At 40.6% G+C, this 21735-nt stretch overlaps 1 protein-coding gene across 2 annotated transcripts in view; it reads left to right on the forward strand.

Moving 5' to 3' along the window:
• The first annotated feature begins 14105 nt into the window (after positions 1-14105).
• The window catches only part of SPRED1 (sprouty related EVH1 domain containing 1), a 120540-nt gene continuing 112910 nt past the window's right edge, over positions 14106-21735 (forward strand). The window contains exon 1 of one of the 2 annotated variants that reach the window (XM_073876776.1): positions 14106-15281. In XM_073876776.1, the coding sequence (XP_073732877.1) occupies positions 15250-15281 (32 nt within the window). In that variant the 5' untranslated portion in view covers positions 14106-15249. The remainder of the gene's footprint in view (positions 15282-21735) is intronic. The other variant, XM_025884065.2, reaches the window with a different exon arrangement.

Raw genomic sequence — 21735 nt, forward strand, 5'->3', positions numbered from 1 at the left:
TGTTAATTGAATTTAAATAAAAAATTAAAAATGCACTGATAAAATAAAAACAACAAATATCCTAGTCTGATTATTGAGTGATGACTATTCCTTAGGCAGTGTCACTAGAATAAAGGATTTCCTTTCTTTTTTCTATTATTCTTGTCCCCAAAACACATGCTCAGTTTCATTCCAATCCATGGCTTTATAAAGAAATACCCAAATAACATCATTCATAAAATCCTTCTGCATAGTATTTCATGGCCAGAGGTAGAAAACTCTAATAAGAAATTGTACTCAAATATTTCAGATTGGATCTTTATGTGATTTCTGTTTTGCACCATTTTGTGTTTCCATGAATTGCTTGGCCTTAGGCCAGACAGGAAGGAGTTGTAAGGAAAAAGTAGAGTTTGGCTGGAAGGAAAAGTTGCAGTTGTCTTTGTATTTCTGTTAGGAAACAAATTCCTGTAACACTGAGGAGAAGCTGTAATTTGACCTGGGTAGCATTGCCTTTCAGAACAGGGGTTCTTAACCTTGGTGCTGTTGACGTTTTTTGAGCTGGATTGTTCTTTGGTGTGAAGGGTTGTTCTTAGTAGCATCCCCAGCCTCTATCCACTAGATGCCAGTGCTTTTCCCTCCCTCACCCAACCCCCCTGCCCCAGTTGTGACACTGTGACCTAAAAATGTCTCCAGACATCACCAAATGTGCCCTGGGGGGCAAAGTTGCCCACAGTTGAGAACCACTATCATAGAGTAATCCCCATGATCTTTTTCTATTGTGTTCAAGATGAAGTGAGTCTAAAGAATTAGGGAGAAGTTGAAATCCAAGTCCAATTTTTACAATGTTTCTTCTAGGATTTTTTTAAGGGCACACTTTGTAAACATGTGATCACTGGCTTGTATTATGCCTAAAAGCACAAATCAGACAACCAGTGTAAAGGCAATCCCACCTTCCTTTGTGAGAGCCGCCATCTCTACAATTTTTGTGTATCTGTGAAGTACAGCAAGGGAAAACGCCAGGATAGTTGGAAGAAGTAAGTCTGCATATGGGGGGGGGGCGGTGAACGGGTTACTGGGTCAAAGGCTAGGTAGCACTAGGGACACCGGACCCACAGTGCAGTGCATTTCACCCGTGCTGCTGTGACCAAGCCCCGTTCTGTTGGCCATTGAATTGGTAGTGTGAGGGCAGGAGGGTAATTTTCCCCGGTTCTTTCTTGCCTATCTCCTCTCCTCCTTTTCTTTTGCTTCAGCTTCTTTCTTTCTTTTCTTTCTTTTTCTTTCTTTCTTTCTTCTTTCTCTCTTTTTTCTTTTTTCTTCTTTCTTTCTTTCTTTCTTTCTTTCTTTCTTTCTTTCTTTCTTTCTTTCTTTCTTTCTTTCTTCTTTCTTTCTTTCTCTTCTTTCTTTCTTTCTTTCTTTTTCTGTCTTTTTCTTTCTTCTCTTCCTTTCTTCCTTTCTTTCTCTTTTCCTTTCTTTTCTTATTCTTCACTTCTTTGTTTTCTCCCCTTGTCCATGTCCTTTTTCTCATGTTCTCTTCTCTTATTACTCTTCTAGGCAAACACTGGTTGTGCAAGCCAGGCATTCTGGCTATGACTGGGGCTCTGGAATCAGATGACCTGGGTTTGAATCGGGGCTCTGCCATGTTCTTGCTGTGAGACCCACTCAAGTTATTTAACATTATGTGCTTCCATTTCTTCATCCCTAAAAGAGATGATACTAATCACACCTATCTCATGGTGAGATTAGCATTAACATACACAAGCACATGGAACAGAGCCTGGCATGCAGTAAGCACCCATTGGTAGCTATTATGATTATCTTCATGTCCTCCACCAGGGAAGAAAAATGTACCACAGTTTTATATAGAAGAGTCCAGCAATATTTGGCCACTTGTATTTATCGAGAGGGTTATTGTATGTTATTGGTCTGGGAGAGGAGAGAGGTATCTGTCTCATAACACTTTTAAAGAATAATGCTGGTTTTGTTTAACACTTTTGTGCTGGGGAAGCTGTGCTGGGGGAGCATTATGGACAAATGGACATTTTATAGTAATAGAACATATACACTTCCACTGAATTTCTCCCTCAAGTATATGTGTTGCTATTGCTAGTCCGAATCCAACCGATACAGTGTTTCTGTGTGACTGGAAAAAAAGCGAATTTTAAAAGTACATAAATAAAAATAGAATATCAAATACAGGAAAGAAAAATTTAAAAAGCCTTTATAAATGATACTTTTCTTTTTTATTATTTTTGCAAGAAAAGAAAGTGGCCCACGGAAAACCATGTGTAAGAAATGAGTATATTCATAATGATTACTTCACAACAATATTCAGCTAAGGGTACAGCTAAGGAAATTGAGACAGAGAAATTAATGAAAAACAGATGGATTATGGAATTCACTGAAGAAGAAACATGAATGAAATGAAACCTAGTGGTTAGGGAAATGCAAAACAAACAACAACAAGACACCATATTGGGTGGCCTTACACTGGCAAAAATTAAAAGAGAGATTGTTAATATCCACTTTGAGTGAGGATATAGAGAAAATGGTACTCTCATACACTATTGGCGAGAAGATAATTGATAAAAAAAATGGAAGAGTGTTTTTAGAAGAGTTTGGCATTATCTTCCATTACTTAAAATGTTCATTGTTTTTGACCTTGCAATTTTACTTATACAAATCTTTCTGTGAGAAATCTTCACTCTTAAGCCCAAAGAAAAGTAAACAAGGGTGCTCACTGAAGCATTGTTTCTACTAAAAAACCCCAAATCTGGAAAAAATCAATGATTGATGTCCCTTTATAGAGAGAAATATATAAATAAATTATAGTATGCCCACATTATAAAATACTGTATAACCATTTAAAAGAATAAATACTAATATTGAGAATGTACATGGCATGTTAGAAAGGAAGTCGAATAATATATAAAATTAGTTTTTATTATGTGTGTGTGTAAATGCATAGAAAAGGATCTAAAGTTACATATTCTAAACAATCAATAGTAGTCACCTTTGAGACAAGTGAAATTGGAGTCCTTTCACTCTGTACTGCTTTACTATAGAGTTCTAAGTTTTTGCAAGAAGCACACTTGTTTTAATTTTAAAAGTCAACAAAAAAGGCAGTTTAGTATTTTTGTCTTTGCACTTGGGGATTACTGTGATGATATACATATATAAAGTTTACTGTGCTAAATTTTAACTCCAGTATATCTGGTTTGAGGTAGCTAATTAAGTCTTGGGATTTCTTTATCTTGATATTAATTATTTTGTGCCTTTTAATATTACTGTTTTAATTGCACATGATGATCCAGGTTCATATGAGCTCCCTTCATATTTTGGGAAGGCAACGGGCAACTTCTGTCTGTCAACATTGTTGAGGGTACAACACTAGATATTTTGGGAAAATAAAAGAAATCTTAGAAAGCAGAGCTCCTGGGGGCACCTGGGTGGCTCAGTCATTAAGTGTCGGCCTTCAGTTCGGTCGTGATCCCAGGGTCCTGGGATCGAGTCCCGCAATGGACTCCCTGCTCCACGGGGAGCCTGCTTCTCCCTCTCCCACTCCCCTCTGCTTGTGTTCCCTCTCTGTCTTTCCCTCTGTCAAATAAATAAATAAAATGTTAAAAAAAACTTAAAAAAATTTTTAAAAAAGGAAAGAAAGCAGAGCTCCTATTTTCTTAATTTGATATTCAGAACATACACTAAGAACCTAAAAATACCTTGTGGATTAAAATAAACACAAAAAATGTCCAGTATAGAATTTTTACATGCATTCAGAAGAGACCAGAGAAATGGAAAGTCCAGTGGAAATGACAGTGGATGAGATAAGAAGCAGGACAGGTGGCCTTGGTCATTTAGTATACAAAAAGCAACCGCGGACAGTTCTTGAACTGGGAATCAAAACAAAGTGCATTATGTAAAAGATTATTTTCTCAGAGTGTTTTGGTACTAATTAGTAGATTGCTGAAATAAGCCAAGAGGGCCTGTACAATAAATAACTGCCAGACAATAAAATTGAAAATACATAAGCCAGCCACATAAACATCCATTAGATCACTGTGAAGTTATGAGACGTTCTCCCAGGGAAAATGAAGATAGGTATTGGTGAGAGGGGTAACATATTTAAATAGGCTAAGTGTTGGGGAGTGGCTGTGAGCACTTCGTCCTCATGGGGCTTCATCTTCAGCATGCTGACCTTGTTGTTATGTAAGTGTACAGAGAAGAACCAAACATTGATCAAATTTCTCTTAGCTCCAATAGTCCCTTTGGAGGTTGAAGTTATACAAATAAACAGTCATCAGCATTTTGTTTTTCCTATTCACACTCTCCTTGAACACATGGGTGAAGCCATTTTCAAGGATGGTTTTTCATTTCCTTATTCTCGTTTGTTTCACAGTAATGTTTTATGGTAACTCACTGTGAAAAAGTAGAAAATATATATATTGGTCTCCGCTTCCAGTTTCTGGCACAGAACTCCTAAAACCCTTGTGATTTCCTAAGTGATAAGAACACTAGGAGCATCTCTTGCTCTAATATTTGTCTTTGACCCCATCCCTGACACAGACCTCCTAAAACCCTTGTAAATTCCTAAGTGATAAGAGCATTAAGAGCATCTTTTGTTCTAATGAGGTGACTCTGAGTGGCTTCCTAGATGGCTTCTGGATGGGGGCTGGTCAACAGAAATACCAAGCCATGATTAGAAGCTTGGAATTTTCAGCCCTACCCCTTATTCTCCACAGAGGGGAGAGGGGCTAGAAACTGAGTTAATAATTGATCATGTCTACATGAGGAAGCCTACATAAAATCCCAACAGTAGGGGGTTCAGGAAGCACCCAGGTTGGTGAACACACATGGGTGCTGGGACAATGGTGAGCCTGGAGAAGGCATGGAAGCTCTGCACCCCTTCCCACATACTTTGCCCTACTCATCTCTTCCATCTGGATGTTCATCTGTATCCTTTATCATATCCTTTTAAAATAAATTGGTAAATGTAAGTAAATGTTTCCCTGTGTTCCGTGAGCCACTCTAGCAAATTAGTTAAACCTGAGAAGGGGGCTGTTGGAACCTCTGATCTGTATAGGTTGTTGGTTAGAAGCACTGGGCTTGCGAAGTTGGGACAGAAGCAGGGACAGTGGTGGGGATGGGGCGGGCAGGGGTAAGTTTTATGGGACTGAGGTCTTAGCCTGTGGAATCTGATGCCATCTCCAGGTAGACAGTATCAGAAGCAAGTTAAATTGTAGGGTGCCCAGCTGGTGTTTCAGGGAAACACTTGGTGTGGGGAAAAACCTCCACCCATTTGGTGCCCAAAAGTGAAGTGTGCTGTGTAAAAGTAAAGGAGACACATAGGGAAGAAACACATAGGAAAGACCCAGGGTCTTCACTACACAAAGGGGAGAAAATTGAGTTTCTTCCTAAATGCTCCCCTACAGTTAATCCTCCATTTTATGTGAAGCAAGTGAGCTGCTCCTATAGCACGTCACTCCTAACACTTCTAGCACTTACTGTGGGAATGGGAATTTACCTATTTACATCTTCACTAGACATAAGTTCCTTGCAGTCAATTACTGCTTTACTAATTAGTTAATGAATTCTTCTGATACAGTTATTGTCTGTGACTTTATCAAAGATGGATCCTTTGAGAGTTGCCCCTAAGGACCACTCTCTAATAAATCCTAATGATAGTTTTCTGGAAGTTCTCCCTATCCTTCACTAAGTACTTTTGGTTTTGTAAAAGAAGATCAATATCAGAAGTGAACACTGTGAGAAAGAACTTAAAAAACCAAGAAATGATTATTGCTAGAATTAAATGAGTTACATTCAAGTGATTTCCAAGGAAATTTGATATTGTAACTATATGAAAAGTAAAGGATAAACTGGGATCATACATAAATAGAATTTATGAATTTGAATGGAAGTTTGGTCAAATCTCTAATGTCATTTATATATTTGAATGAGTAGGAGATTCAGAGATATAAATTCAAAATATAAATTAAAAGTTGTCCTTTTGGAGTTGACCAGTACCATATAAAATAGCATTTAATAAACACCTACCAGACATCTCACTTTATGTTATTATGCAAAAATAATTTGACACATATGAAGGTTGAGGTTTTAGAAAAACTTGGAAACAATGGATAACTAAATATAGACATTAAACAAATACACAGTTAAGAATAGTATCATGGGACGTATCAAGAATAACCACATTTCTAGGATGTCGACTAGACCAAATAATGTAGGGTGTAGCAAGCAATTTTATGTTCCCAAACCAATTCTAGAAAGTTCTATGGAAAATACTAGGAGACATACTTAAAATAAGCAAACACAATAAGGCAGGTTAAGAGAGACTGTTCTAAGTCCTTGGCACAGCTTGGCAGGGGCCCCAGAAGGACTGGGATGATCCAACAAAGGAAGGAAACTTGAAATAAACAAAGATTGGCTAAGACCCAGGAGACAATAAGGGTGTGAAGTGTTTTAGCTTCCTGATAAAGAGCTTTAGAGCTGAGGGCGGCATTCTCTAGTATGAAGGACGGTCAGTGTCTTCTTAGGATTTAAAAATCTTACAGGGAAAGAAAACATCTCTGTCTGATAAGGTAAGGACTGGCCAGATGTCACTGGAAGTGAGGTTTTCAGTGTCTAATAATTTTTAAACACAGAATTCTATTAAAGATACCGTCACAGAATTCCAAAATGGACATATTTGGGGATGCTAAGAAGATTAGTGTCATTAGAGGAAAACAAGAGCAGTTATTTTTATTACTTGTCATGGCATTTATTCAGATAACATCTTGTGTTATCTAAATGTTTCCTTTTGGCTTTCCATGTCTCCCTAGCTAGATTGTAGCTCTCTGGAAAGCAGGCTTCCTCCCAGCACCTAAAGTAGTCCTGAATATTCTCTCACCTACATGTCTTATAACTATCCTCTCTCTAGCCCCTGACCAATGCCCTAATTTTCTATGTAGACCATGGCAACAGCCTTTTTACTGGTCTCCAAAATTTTACGATATATCCAGGAAGACACGGAAAGCCAAAAGGAAACATTTAGATAACACAAGATGGTATACAAAACAGATAATAAAAATAACCATCTTTTCCCTCCAATACTGAAAATTCCTTTATAGCTCTCCTTCTATCCCATCACCTAAACTTCTACATTCTTGGAATTATAACTACTAAACTATATAAATTATATATATAAACACACACATACATTACTAACAGAGATAGAGGGCTGGAAGAGCCAACTGTGTATGTAAATGCAAGGTCTTAAGTTTCGTTTTTAAATTAGAGTAGAGCAAATAGAAGTTATAGCAAAAATGTGATGTTTTAAGATCCCCTGAGTGGCTTGTGGAGAACTGCCGGGCTTTACACATGCCCAATAGAGTGTGATGAAGCCTAACTGAAAGCATGATATTGGCAGAGTAGAAAGAGGAGGAAACTTTCAGATAAGTCAGAAAAAGAGAGTTGGACAAAGAAGGAATGCTTTTTAGGGAAGTAGGGAGATTTGAGAGAAAAGAGGGAAATGGGGAGGTGGGAGGAAAGGGGAAGTTCTCAGGGGCACAGTCCCCTGGCGGAGCATCCTGGGACTACATGGAGCTGAGTGTAGTGGACTTGATCTAAGGAGGAACAGAGACAAGATGCTGAGTGGTCTAAATCCTGGGCCAGGAAGGAGAGAATAAAAGGAAATAGGAAAAAAAAATCCTCTTTTGGGGGGAGGGGCAGGAAAAGGGCTGAAAATGATGGTGGGAATATCTCACTTTTATATACTTGGAGGCATGCCTGAAGAATAATACACCTAGTCAAGTTTAGGAAGGGCCACCTACCAGAGACAGAGATTATTTATAGCAGGGCTTCTTAAACTTTAACGTACAGTTGAATCGCCTAGGGATCTTGTCAAAATTCAGATTATAATTCAGTAAGACTCGGGTGGAGCCTAAGAGTTTGCATTTCTAGCAAGCTCCCAGGGGAAGCTATGCTGCTTTGCGGTAGCAAGGATTTACAGTATTAAACATGAGCATTTAAAGCATTTTTATTAAATAAAGAAACACATAAATAAATAAATGCATTAGTGCTTCTCAACATAGATTCTGTGGGCTTATCAAAGACTCTAATTATGAAATTGTCCTCTTTTTTACCCTTAGTTGATGGCAATGAAGACATATCTAAGATTAAAAGAGGGGATACAATGCTCAGTTCAAACCAATAATAACATATTCGAAAGCACAATCATTGTTAGATGTTTATATTAATAGCAGGATAACTACCTGTGTTGTTTACAGCAACACATCCGCACACGAAAGTACCCAAAAGGACTTTTTCTGTGATAGTAGAAGTGTTCTATATCTGAACTGTCCAGAATGGTAGCCACCAACCATGCATGGCAGTTAAGCACTTGAAATGTAGCTAGTACGACTACGGAGTTAAGTTTTTAATCTTATTGAATTTAGTTAATTTTAATTTAATTTTAATTTAGCCACGCATGGCTAGCGGCTACCATGATCATACAGCTAAGAGCATCACTAAAAGATAACCAGATGTTGTTGCCTCTGGAACTGCTGCTAAATAAGGGCATTTATGTACCTGAGCACCACAGGAGGCAGCTGATAACAGCCAAGGGATTTACTCTTCCCTTTTTCCAAAGTACAGTTCTCCAGCCAAGTCATCATCCACAGCAATAATGACTTGAAATAGAAAGCATATGCCACCAAGGAGCTCATCTTTGAGGAGCTCATCTTTTGATATTACATATCAAAACACACATACACACACACACACACACACACACACACACGGGTTTTTAAAAGAGAAAATTTTAGTTTGAGCTCCAGCCACAGCCTTACTAATGTGTGACCTCTGGCAAGTCACCTAACCTTTTTGATGGTCAGTTCCTAATTCTTTCTGTAAATTGGAACTGATGATAATACCTAGTGGGCAAGGGTGTTAGGAAGGTAAGTTCCTAAAGGACATTCCAAGTTTGATAGTCGTATACAAGGGCTAACTATCACTCACTAAAAGGGAAGTCAAATGCCATATTTAAAACAAAATCCAAGGAATCATCTAGACTCTTTTGTTGTAGTGCATTTGTTGCATGTACATAGCCTTGGAAATTTTATGTAATGGCTATTTCAATCCTGCATATTGACTGTAGTGAGATATAACCTTCAAGGAATAAGCATGCCAAATCCATTTGGGAGAATGATGGTAAGGGAGAAGTGCTTTATTTAGTAGTGTGGGCCTGGTAAGCATCCTCCCTGCTAAGATTATGCTGAAAATAAAGGAAGTCGCAGACTGCTCATTTCCCTTGTACTGGTTGTAATCTTGTGGAAACTTCCTGTAAAAGGCAGTTATAGCATTAAAAGTAAACTGATTTCACACTCACCGGATACTACCAGACCAACAATTGCAGTCCTTTGGGAGAAAAATAAAATAGCATACTTATCCTTTATACTTTGTATTAGTTTGGAAGAACACGGAAACCCTAGTGATGGAGAAACAGACTCATGCCAGAGGCAAGGAAACTATTTAGAAACATGGTTACCATTTAGTAATTCCACTGAGAGGGAGAGCTCATTAGCCAAGAGACTGGTTACTCTAAAAAAAAAAAGAAAGAAAGAAAGAAAGAAAGAAAGAAAGAAAGAAAGAAAGAAAGAAAGAAAGAAAGAAAGAAAGAAAGAAAGAAAGAAAAAAGTTGTTCATTAAACAAAGTACAGCATGAAAATAGACAATCCCCTTTGATCTAGGCACATTCTAGCTACAGTTTTAAAATTTTGAATTTTAAAACATCTGCTCGGGGTCATGTTTAGAAATGGAAATTTGACTATGTATTTTATGCACTGTTAGAACCTCACATGTTGGCACGACCATCTCTTTTGGCTTTTCAAGTATACAAATCTCTGCTGAGAGCTTATTAGCACAAGGGATGGCGTGTGTGAAATGCTGAGCTGCTGCAGTGTTCAGGTCGCAATAAGAAGCTGGAGGGGGCTCTGAATTTCCATCGCTGTGGTGGTCACTACAGCTTCATTTTTATACATATATGGGCTTTGCTATAATATTTCACTAGAAAAGCCTTCATTACTCAAAATGACTGCTGAAGAGAACACCAAAGATATATGAAATGCAGCCTCTGCCTTCAAGCCACTTAAACTGGGAAAACATAAACTCAGAAAAAGTTGAGTAGAGAGAATTATCAGTACAAGGGTAAAATGGTAAAGGCAAAAAGAAAGGAATTTGAGAAGATAAAGTCTGAGTTCATCAAAAAGATGATCACTATGGACGGAGCGGTCTGGAAAGAGGGAGAACACCTTGAGTCGGAGTGCTACCTGGGCCTCCATAAGGATAGGCCACCTTTGCTGACCTTGTGAACCTTGGTCTGATACCTACCTAGAACCCAGAACCCACTTGTACCTTCCTAACTGTGATGATGTCCTACACTGGCAGTTACTTGGCATTTGTGCTGTTGGTGCATAAATACTTCTGATAATTAATCATCTAGAACAAGTTTGTAAGTGGTCGTGGTTAATTCCTAAAACTGAGGACAAGAGTAATGAGAGCCACCTGTGAGCAGCAGCTAGCGTGACCAGCCTCTTTCCCACAGACCCACCTGAGAAAACACAACCAAGTAAAGATAAGCACACCCCTGCCCTGTTCACCCTGACATGGCCATAGAATCTTTGACTGGTGTTCAATGGTAGCTATACCAACTGAATGGAGCTGGAACTTTGGGTAAAACTGTGATCTCCATCTGTATTTATCTTTTCACACAGCTTTTCAGGTCTTATTAGATCCAACTTCCCTGGCTGAACCAGCCCTTTGGCCTTGACCTGCCTTAGCCTATGATAGACGTTGGGCCACCCTTTTTTGTGGGCTTCTGGAATTGCGGTTCTTAGGTAGGGGTGTGTTCGGAGATGGGATGACAAGTAGTTGCAGGGAAAAGGAGAGAAGACTGTGAAGGGCTAAGAAGGAACAAGTACCTGGCATACTTCTGGAAAAGCAGATTTGTCAGTTCCATTACTGATCTGCTGATCCCAATCTTGGGAGTGGGGCTAAGGAATCTGCATTAAGGCAGTTCTTACAGTGTATTAAAAAAAAGTTTTTATTATAGAAAATTTCAAATGTGTGAAAAAATAAAGAGAATGTGCTCATTATCATTCCGTAGCCAATCTTGTTTCATCTCTATCCCTACCTACTTCTTCCCACTCCTCACTCTACTGAATTATTTTGAAACAAATCTCAGATATATCATCTCATCTGTAGATTTCAGTATGTATTTCTTTTTTTTAATAAACTTTTTTTTTTAAAGATTTTATTTATTTATTCATGAGAGACAGAGGGAGAGAGAGAGAGAGAAAGAGAGAAGCAGAGGGAGAAGCAGGTTCCCAAGGAGGAGGGAGCCCGATGCGGGACTCGATCCCAGGACCCCGGGATCATGACCTGAGCTGAAGGCAGACGCTTAACGACTGAGCCACCCAGGCACCCAGTATGTATTTCTAAAAGATGATGACTTAAAAAAAAAAAACACAACCACAACACTAATACTTTAAAAAACCCCTTATTATTATCAATCTCCAGTTAGTGTTTGCTTCCCCGATGATCTCAAATTTAAAAATATTTGTTCAAATCAGGATCCAAATAAGGTCTCCCACATTGCATTTGGTCACTCTGTCTCTTGTACTGGTAAAGGTACAGACACTGGGATAGCGCAATGAGGCCTCTTGAGCTTAGGGTAGCTGCTGACAGTTGAGTTAGATTGGAAGACCCCTGGCCCTTGAACCTGAGTGTAGGGCCATTTCTGATTGTTTTACTGTAGAATTCTCTGTCCAGACCAAGACAATTTTCTAAAAAGCTGGTAAGATCTTCAACCACTAGGTGAGAGGTGAGGGCTGGAAATGCCCCCTTAAAAAGAAAGACACAAAAGTGTCCTGCAAGTGGTATGGGGAACACTGGAGACAAGGAACAGTTTGGTGACTGTGTCTTGGTTATAGGAGTGGGAACAATCTCAAAAGCATGAATTTGGGCTATTGATCATATAGTGCCCCTTTAGGTAAGTAACGTGTTTGAAAGTGGCCAGCACACAGTTCTTTGCACAGGAGAGCCAAGATGGTTTTCATATCTTCTCCCAAGGCCTGTCATTGATCCTTTCCCTGATGCAGTTGAACCTTAAGCAGATGCATATTTCTTCAAAAGAAAAGCAGGCCTCTGCAAGTGACCAACTTTCCTTGTACTTACTTAATCATAATGACTCTGAGAGCAATCATTTATGGATGGCTTGCTAAGGGCCAGGCCATGTGTCTAGCAAGAGTGGTACACAGAAGAAACCCATAGTTATTCATCGAATGAACAAACAAGGCTGAGTTTAACCTTTGGAGCCACCGCCACCACCTTGTCATGGAGTGTACTATCATCTCCATTTTACAAAATCAGAGTAAGAACTAGGATTTATTGAGCTCTTCATCTGTTCTAAGTGCTTCATGTATATTATTACCTCATGAATCAGCACAGTAGCTCTATGAATTAGGTACTATTCTCCCCATTTTCCACAGGCAGCGTTTGGATAACTTGTCTAGAACACACAAATGATAACTGATGGGACTTGATTCAAATCTGAGAAGCCATAGTGGGTAGCAGTAGTAAGAAGGAGAGCAGGCCAGTACCAACACTCCCAGGTACAGGGTCTTCCCAGGAACAAGATAAAAAAACACAGGTTCAGGGGTAACAGAGGTAACCTCTGACTATCCCAGATCCCCTCACCTCTTCCAGCCACCAACGTTGTCCCTTCCTCACTCTGAGTAAGGACAATGCTGCTGCCCAGGCAAGCTTTACATAAAGAAACCTCAGAAATCAATGGGCTGTTTTTGGGGGGCTGCCTGAGTGCTTTGGCTCCTTTATTCCTCATTTATTAAGCACCCACTCTGTGCAAAACAGGCTAGTGCCTGCGCTCTAGAAAGCAGCAATCCAGAAACCTCCTGAGACGGATGGCAGATGAGGAGTGCTGGCTAGTTTGGGAGTTTTTCCCACTTTCCTCATCATCAGGAATTGTTCTACCCCTCAAGGTGGTAGGAGCAGCAACCTTCACTCTCAGGTCACAAAAACCTGAGAATGAAAAGAAAAGCACTGCACACAAAGCTAGACTGATAGCTAAGGAGATGCGTCAGAATCTTAGGATTCAGTCCCCAGGCCGGGTGGGTACAGGCTGGCTTTCTAGGTAGAAAAGGGATAACAGAATTTGCAGAGCCAGGAGCCCTGAGTTCTCTAGTCCCGCAGACCCTGGACTCCCGGCTGAAACACCAGCAGGTTTCTGTGCAAAAACCTTTCGAGATGAATGCATACATTGTCCTCTAACAATGCAAAAGTGACAGCTGCCTATTCAATAATGGTTCCGCCTCCGTTTAGAGCAGTTCGTGCCACAGAGGCATCTTCTGCGCTATAGTTATGCAACCTCACTCGCAGCGGGAGTTTTTTTTCCTGTGCTTCTGGCTGCGCCAGATTCATGTAACACGCCTACTCTGGGCTTCAATGGAAGTCGTTCTCCATTAACAACCATTCTAGCTTTCGAAGATGAATACCCTGCACAGCATACCCCTTGCACATTAAGAATCCAAGGTATTAAAACTAACTCTAACACACACACACACAAACACACACACACACTCCCGCTGTACATGCAGCTAGGGGACTGCAGCAATGCAACCAGAGGGACAGCAGGCGGAGCTCTCTTTGTACGGTCCCTCCCTCTAACCCCCACCAACTAAAAATGAACTCATGCCAGTTCCATTCTTTGCTCTGCAAGAAACACACACACACACACACACACACACACACACACACACACACACGGCAAAACCGAGCAGCCTCCAATTTCCCCCTTGACCACACTGTCATTCTAGCCTCCTTGTTCTAACAACCCGGTTATTCCAAAGCGAGTAACGGGGAGTAACGGGGAGTAGCGCGGCGCAACAATGCAACCTCCCAAGCAGCTCCCAGTGCAGGTCCCACCCCCGCCCCCTTTCGCAGCGTGCCAAGAGTTTGGAGCGCGCGCACGCACACTGTACACGGTGCCTGGCGTATCCCTCCGCCTCCCTCCTCCTTTCCCCGCTCTGTGGCTCGACAACGATTTGGGAAATGAAGGGAGGAGGGAACTACTTTCCTGAAACTTGCTATGCTGCACACGACTTCGGGTTGCAGTGATTCGCCCGGAGGCCGCAGCTTTTAGCCCTACCCACACGCCCTCACAGCCCGGGTACTGCGCTCGGCAACCGCACCCCGTGCCCGCTCCGGCCCCAGGGGGAGGCAGGCGGCCGGGAGAAGTCGCCAGGGACTACTTCGCCTCCTTCTCCCGTGGGCGCCCCCGGTTCGGGCAGCGGCGGCGGAAGGAGCGGGCGGCGTGAGCGCTTCCGCCGCCCCCCTCACGGCTCCCCTCTGGCGGGTGTGAGGAGCTGGCCCGCCGAGCTGCTGGTGGGCACTGGCTGGTGGGGGACTTGCGGCCGCTCTCCCGCTCCTTCCCGGGACCCTGTCTCCTGGGCGCGCCCGCTCTTCTCCGACCCGGGTGGGGGAGATCGGCTCGCCGGCCCTGGCCTCACACGCTCCCCGCCGCCCCCTCCTCCCCCTGCTGGAGGCGTCCCGACTGGAGCGTGTCTGGAGGAATCCGCCGCCGCGAGGCCCCTCGCCCGGTCCGGCTCGTGCCTGAGGACCGCTCCGGCCGCCTCCGGGCGCTAAGAGGGCAGCCGGCGGCGAGGTGGGAGATGGTGGGGTGGGCTCCGGCAGGACCGCGCTGCCGCCGCCCGGAGCCTGGGCTCGGCACCCTCCCGCCGGCCCCCACCGAACGCAGCTCTGCTTCCTCCTCGCCGCATCCCTGAGGGAAGCGCCGCCTCTGCTCCCGGGTTCTCCGCCCGCCCGCTCCTTCCTGGCCGGACCCCGCCGCGCTCCACCCCGGTGGCGGGAGGAGCAGCTCTCCAGTCAGCCTTCGCAGCCCCTCTTCCCTTTTTCCTTTCCACCCACCCTCCCCGGCCTCCTCGGATCCCTTGGCTGGGCGCTGAGGCGGAGGAAGAGGCTGGGGTCGCCACGGCGGAGGTTGTTGCCGCCACCCCCCTGCGGGGGTGGCCGGGGTTCCCGGCTGGGGGGGCACCGTTCCGGGTGAGGCATCCACCATGGTGAGGCCCCTGAGCCGCTGCCCCCGCGCCCCCCCGGCCGCCGCTGCCTCCTGCCCCTCGGTGCTGCCGCTGCTCCTCCGCCTGCTGTTGCTCCTCCATCTCCAGATCGGATCGCGGTGAGGGAAAGATGAGCGAGGAGACGGCGACTTCTGACAACGAGTAAGCGCCTCATTGATCTTGATTAGTAACCCCCCCCCCATCCTTCCGACCCCTCTGAGACTTGGGTGCTGGAAAGCTTGCAGCCTTGGAGAGTTCGGTGCATCTTGTTCTGGAGATAACATTTGATTTCTTTAGCCATTTAATGGCAGCACCCTCTACTGCCCCCCCCCCGCATTTAGTGGTTTACTTCTGGGGGAGGGTATTGAGTGTTGGGGTGGGATGGCAATTGTACGTCAATGAGATGGACTAATGTGGACGGATGCTGGCGGGGTAGAAATTACCTCTTTGCCTCGAAGACCCCCCTGGCCTGTCCTTTTTCAGTTTAGCATACCGTAAGTCAGCATACCCTGAATATCCATTCTGCTTCCTTTATAGCTATTTTACTTGGAAACTAACGTGTGGGAGCACCTCCTGCAGCAAACTGCTCTTGAATCTTAATTCGATGAGTCAGTGACTCTTTAATACCGATTAAACCGCCCCCGCCCCCCCTTTAAATTTACGACCTGTAAGCTTCATGTAAAAAATGGAACTAGGGAAACATTTTTAGAATTTAATAACTTGAAGGACACCTGGAGTGTGGGAGACGTTGAACTATTATATTTTACCTTTGCGAATGCTGGGCATGTCTTTATCAGGGGCACAGAATATTGAGTGTTAATTATTATCCTTCAGCTGTATTGAGAAACGCCATTTACGTTGATTTAGCAGTATTTACATTGCAGAATATGTTGATGACTTCATTCATTAACTTCTAGAGTGTCCTGGCCTAAGTTTTTGTTTATCTGGGCTGTTTTCCAAACGAAGTACGTTGCCTTTTAAATATTTTGTTTTAACGTAACGGCTGCCTGAAAGAATAATGGAGCGGTAACAGTTTTTACTGAGACCGGATTTAATTCCGTGCAGAATATTTGCATCCGTTCTCTTGTAATTAAGTTCAAGTTTTGTTTATCTTTGGAGGTTTGGAAAGAGTTAAGAGAGTTAGGACTAGTCCTAGGATGCATTCCTTTAAATAAAGTGCATTCCTCGAGTCAGACCTTTTTGAGAGAACTTTAAAATCCAAAGCCTAGGCCTGTTTAACATAAAATAGCTTGAGAAATGCCAAGCAGCGTTTCTCCTCGAACCTCCGCCCCCCCTCCCCCCACCAACACACTCTTCTGATGAGCGGGTGTGGGAGAAGGTAGATTGCTGCAGTGTCAGTGCAGTCTGGAAGCAGAAGTGGCCGCCATGTTCTCTCTCTTTTTGTGAATCGCCCTCATTTGCATAGCACACTCTTCATTCATAAAAAAATAATTAAACATCCATCACCTTGGACATTTTGAAAGGATTTCCCAGGACAAAAATTCAAAGCTTTGACTGTCTGTCTTCATGTAGATTTTTGAGTTCAGGAAGTAAGGAGAATTCGAAGTTATAGGTTAAATTAAAAAACATACGCACACAAACAACTACCCCTGTTCTCAGAATGTTGACACAGTTATGTGGGAAATATCAGTTCGGGGAGGTGCTGGGATCACGTGATCGCCTCCATTCATAAAATACCTGGCTGTCCATTCACAGTGCAGTACACTGTCTCAGTGCCTTCCGCAGATTAGACCTACTTTGAGAGAGATCAAGAAGTATCTCAGATAACGCTTAGTTAGGGGAAAAACTGCTAAAAATCCTGAACGGAAGGACGGTAATTTTTGCTGGCATCTTTTAAGAAAGTAGCCTGGATCAAAATGTCAAATTCTGTTTTTAGAGATGGGAAAAGACTAATTACCATATTTAAAGTAAAATATTAATATTTCCTTTCTGGATGCATCTAATAGAAAAACAAATGAGGGAATGTGAATTGACACATGCGTAAAATATATTGTTTCTAAATGGCTCTTTTTCTAATACTTGCTATGGACAGATTAGAATGCAAATTTTTCATGTAGTGATATTGGTGGATGATACTGCTGTTACAGTGAAAATGAGTAAAAATTCCCAGTACTTTAATCCCAAAGATGTTGATAACTGAGACACCAAAAGGCAAGTTGGGAGGGTTGCCTTTTTTTTTTTTAATTTAAAAAAATTAAAAGTTGTTGATATAGGACAACTTGGAAATTACCTCGCTCACTCAGACCTTTAGGATTTTGTTTTCATAAATTTATCCTGCATTATTAATAAGTTATTCCCTAGAGGCTCTGTTATGTTTTGGTAGAACAGAAAAAAAATGTTTTAGCATATATGTATTTTTTATGAGATGTTAACACTTCATGGGGACAGAACTCTTGGGGGTTTTAGTAAAAAAAATTTTTTTTTTTAATTCTAGGAAGTGATGTGTTCATCTGGTAATCAGTTTTATTAGAGCCAACATTGTACATTAGCTAAGCAAAAAGTGTGAACTTCTTAGGAATGTAGTTTTTATTCCAATAATTTATCTTATCTTTAATATTTAATGTTTTGAAACAGTAGTTTATTACTTATCATTGTATATAGTATGAAGAAACAAAAGATATATGTATGTTACGGCAGACACCCTTAAAGCCTCAGCATTGTAAGACTCCCCTGTAATACGGATTTTATCTGGGCCTTAAATATATTTTTTTCTACCTTCTTTTCTCCTTTTTCTAGAAGCCATAATCAATAGGAATTTATTTACATTAGACACTGTTCTTAACACTTAAATGTTTTTTCACCTGATTTCAACCTTTAAAAGAGTGAAAATCACCAATATTTTGGGAAACCATTAACTTTTTCTAGGTAACCATTGTGGAAAAATCGAGTAAGGCCTTTAGAGGCCTCATTTTGAAATCCTCTAATATATGCTCTATTATTTGAAATTAGAGTTCTGTTTGGAGAAATAGCTCTCAAAAGTTGTGAGTGTATATTTAATCAATAATTAAGAATCTATTATGTGTAAAACTTTATCTTATGCACTGCCAAATTTGAGGAAGGGTTGGTAAAAGTCTACTTTTCTTTTCCATCCTTCGGTAATAACTGGAACTGATTTAAAGTGTCATTAAAAAAAAAAAAACAACTTTCCTCCTTGCAAAAGTAGTAATTTCAGATAATGTCCGAAATAGTCCTTAAAGGGAGTAAGTAATAATAATTTATTTGTGTATCTATTACTCACATGACAAGTCTTAACATTTGATATACTATAATCAAACCTCTCCTATGATGTTGAGGATGAATCATATTCATTTATTGGATTTTTACTATGTGCCATGCACTATGATGAATTTTTTCTGTATTATTTTATGTATATACATGTATTCTTTATAGAGTGGAATTGCATAGTAGAAACTTCATACCCAAAAATATTGTGACCCTTTTCCTATGTCATTAAATATTTCCTAGAACATAGTTTTTAATGGCTACATTATGGTTCAGTGTATAACATACATTAGTTTTAATCAGTCTAGTATTGTTGGATAATCTTTTATTCCTGAACGGTGCTGCATTTGATCCTGAGTTCTGTCCTCATCCAAATCTTTTACTCCTTCCTTAAGATACTCTAGGAATGGAGTTAAAGGAGATGCAAACTTTAAGTTGTTCTTTCTGCTACATTGCCCTCTAGAAAAGGAAAACTCACATGAGAGTGCTTATGTCTTGAAATATCTGTCCAGTTCTCTTTGAAAACATTTTTGCCAATTTTGAAGGTGGAAATGAGATCTTGTTCCTATTTTTAAAATGTGCTGGATGGTAAAATAAAATTGATTAAAAAACCCCAAAACTTGTTAGGTTGTTTTGGGCAACCAGACTGTTTTTAAATATCGAATTAAATTACGAATAGGATTAAAGTGATCATACAAAAGTTTTGCAGATAATTTACTTAACTCTTACCAATTCTTATGTAGTATGGTGTAATGTAAAGAGCATTGGACTTGGAATTGGGAGATGCCTTTTTGTCCCAGCTGTCACTAATTATTATGTGATTCTGGACAAGTACAGCCTCTGGGCCTCAGTTTGCTCATTTCATTTGAGCAATTTGAACTAAGCATCATTATAGGCTCTTCCTGTACTAAATGACCCTAAAACAATACAGTGATAGGCACATTACAAGTCACTAGACTTGTAACATATGTATTTGTTAATTCTTTTTTTGATTAATTTTATTATATTGTTGTTTTTGACATATTTAAGCAAATGAAAGACTTCCAGTAGAGATCTGGTAGGATACTGAAGTAAAAGCATGAATTTTGAAGAGCCAAGATAAAAAATTTGGAGACAATTGGTACATTCATAATCTTTAAAGGTTTTATTTTTTTGGGTTTAATAGCCACATGTCTTTGATAATATATATACCTCACAGATGGAGAACTTGGTACTGCTCTTTTTTTTTTTCTTTTAAATAAATATGGCCTCTGGATGAATAAGAGAACAAAAGGCTATTGGGCTTAAACACCAACTTGAGTAGTTCTAAAAGGAATACACTAACAAGAGACCAGCTCTCATGCTTTACTTAATGGCTAAGAAGTGTCAAAAGTAAGTCTTTTCATTTGGTTATTCGTACTAATCATATTAACCTAAGACGAAGGGATAATTTTACACTTACTTTAAGAAGTTAACACAGATAATGAATTTTTTCATTCTTTAATAGTTAGATTTAATTCACTATTTATGACAAGTTTTATGTCTTAGCTGCATCTCATTTTAGAGTCAAGAGCCAGTCATTACAAATCCCTGATATGTTTTTGTGGCACTCGGAATGGTTTGAAATGAAAAAGATCTGTTCATGTATTTCTGTTTAAACGTAGTTCGTTATTTTTGTTAAAACATAGATCATTAGTAATGGATCTTAGACTGAGGTGTTAAATTGCTTCAGACATAGGGTTCTTAGAATTAAGAGTGTTTTTACTAATCACTAATTGAAACTTGTTTACATTCATAATTGAAGGAAATTCCAACAAACCATAGCATTAGAGATACTTGTGACAGCAGTTAGTTTCCTAGGGCTGCTGTAATGTGACAAAGTACCACAAACTGGATAGCTTAAAACAACAGAAATTTATTGTTTCAATTTTGGAGGTTGGAAGTCCAAAATCAAGGTATTGGCAGGGCCATGTTCCCATTAAACCGGTAGGGGAATCCTTCCTTGTCTCTTCCTGGCTTCTGGTGGTTGATGGCAATCTTTAGCATTTTTGGCTTGCAGCTGCCTGATTCCATTTTCTGCCTTTATCATCACATGATGTTCTGCCTGTGTCTCTGTGTCTTCAAGTGGCCATGTGACACCAGTCTTACTGGATTAGGAGCCTCCTCTACTCCAGTATGACCCCCTCTAAATAAATTACACTTGTAGTGACCCTATTTACAAGTAAGGTCATGTTCTGAGGTAGAGGGTTAGAACTCAACATGTTTTTCTGGAGGGATACTATTCAACCTATAACACCAATATAAGTCAGATTTTTTTTCTTATAGTACAGTTGCTGTTCATTTGTTACAGATTTATTGAAATAGTGCTTTGAGTTGTCACTACTTTGAAGTTATAGTAGGGACGCCTTGCTGGCTCATTCAGTAGAACATGCGATTCTTGATCTCAGGGTTGTGAGTTCAAGCCCCCTGTTGGGTGTAAAGCTTACTTAAAAATAAATAAATCAATGAAGTTATGGTTATTAAGCCATTGGAAGAGCTCATATATATCTTAATGTTAATAAAGCATGGATATTATGTCAAAATTAAAAATATTTTGGTATTTCAGTATAATCGATTCTTTTATAATCCTATGTATTTTGTTTTAGGCCTTTAATATTATTCTGAGAAGGGGGATATAGCCTTCATCAGACGGCCAAAGAAGTCTATTGGCACAAAAGGTTAAAATCTCCTGCTATAGACAGAGGCCCAGAAGGCTGAACTCAAAGACAGAGTTTATAAAATTGGAAGATTAAGAAACATGAATGGTAAAATGAACAAGTCCAACATACAGCTAACAGTTCCAAAAGAAGAGATGATGGGGGGCACCTGGGTGACTCAGTCGTTAAGCATCTGCCGTTGGCTCAGGTCATGATCCCAGGGTCCTGGGATCAAGTTCCACATCGGGCTCCCTGATCGGCGGGAAACCTGCTTCTCCCTCTCCCACTCCCCCTGCTTGTGTTCCTGCTCTCACTATCTCTCTCTCTCTGTCAAATAAATAAATAAAATCTTTAAAAAAAAAAAAAAAGATCATGGAGGAGAGGAAATATTCAGAGATAATGGCTGAGAATTTTTAAGAAGTAGCAAATCAAACCCAATTCAGCGAACTAAATATGAAACAAAGCCTCATAGTCAAACTGGGTTAATCTTGAGATTTCATGAGTGCATCAACATGAGAAAATTGATGTAGTTTTATCACATTTGAAGATTAAGGAAGAGAAATAATACAATCTTAAATGCCAGAAGTGCAGTATTGTCGTTCAGCCTCTGCCGATAATATGGAAGTAAATGTTTATGATTTATAGATTTATAGTATGTGTTCATAAATGTAGATTTATATTACTTTTCTCCTTACTAG

Source organism: Callorhinus ursinus, unplaced genomic scaffold, assembly GCF_003265705.2.
Source record: "Callorhinus ursinus isolate GAN/ISIS: 27379988/994484 unplaced genomic scaffold, GSC_fseal_2.0 scaffold25, whole genome shotgun sequence".
Lineage (NCBI taxonomy): Eukaryota > Metazoa > Chordata > Mammalia > Carnivora > Otariidae > Callorhinus > Callorhinus ursinus.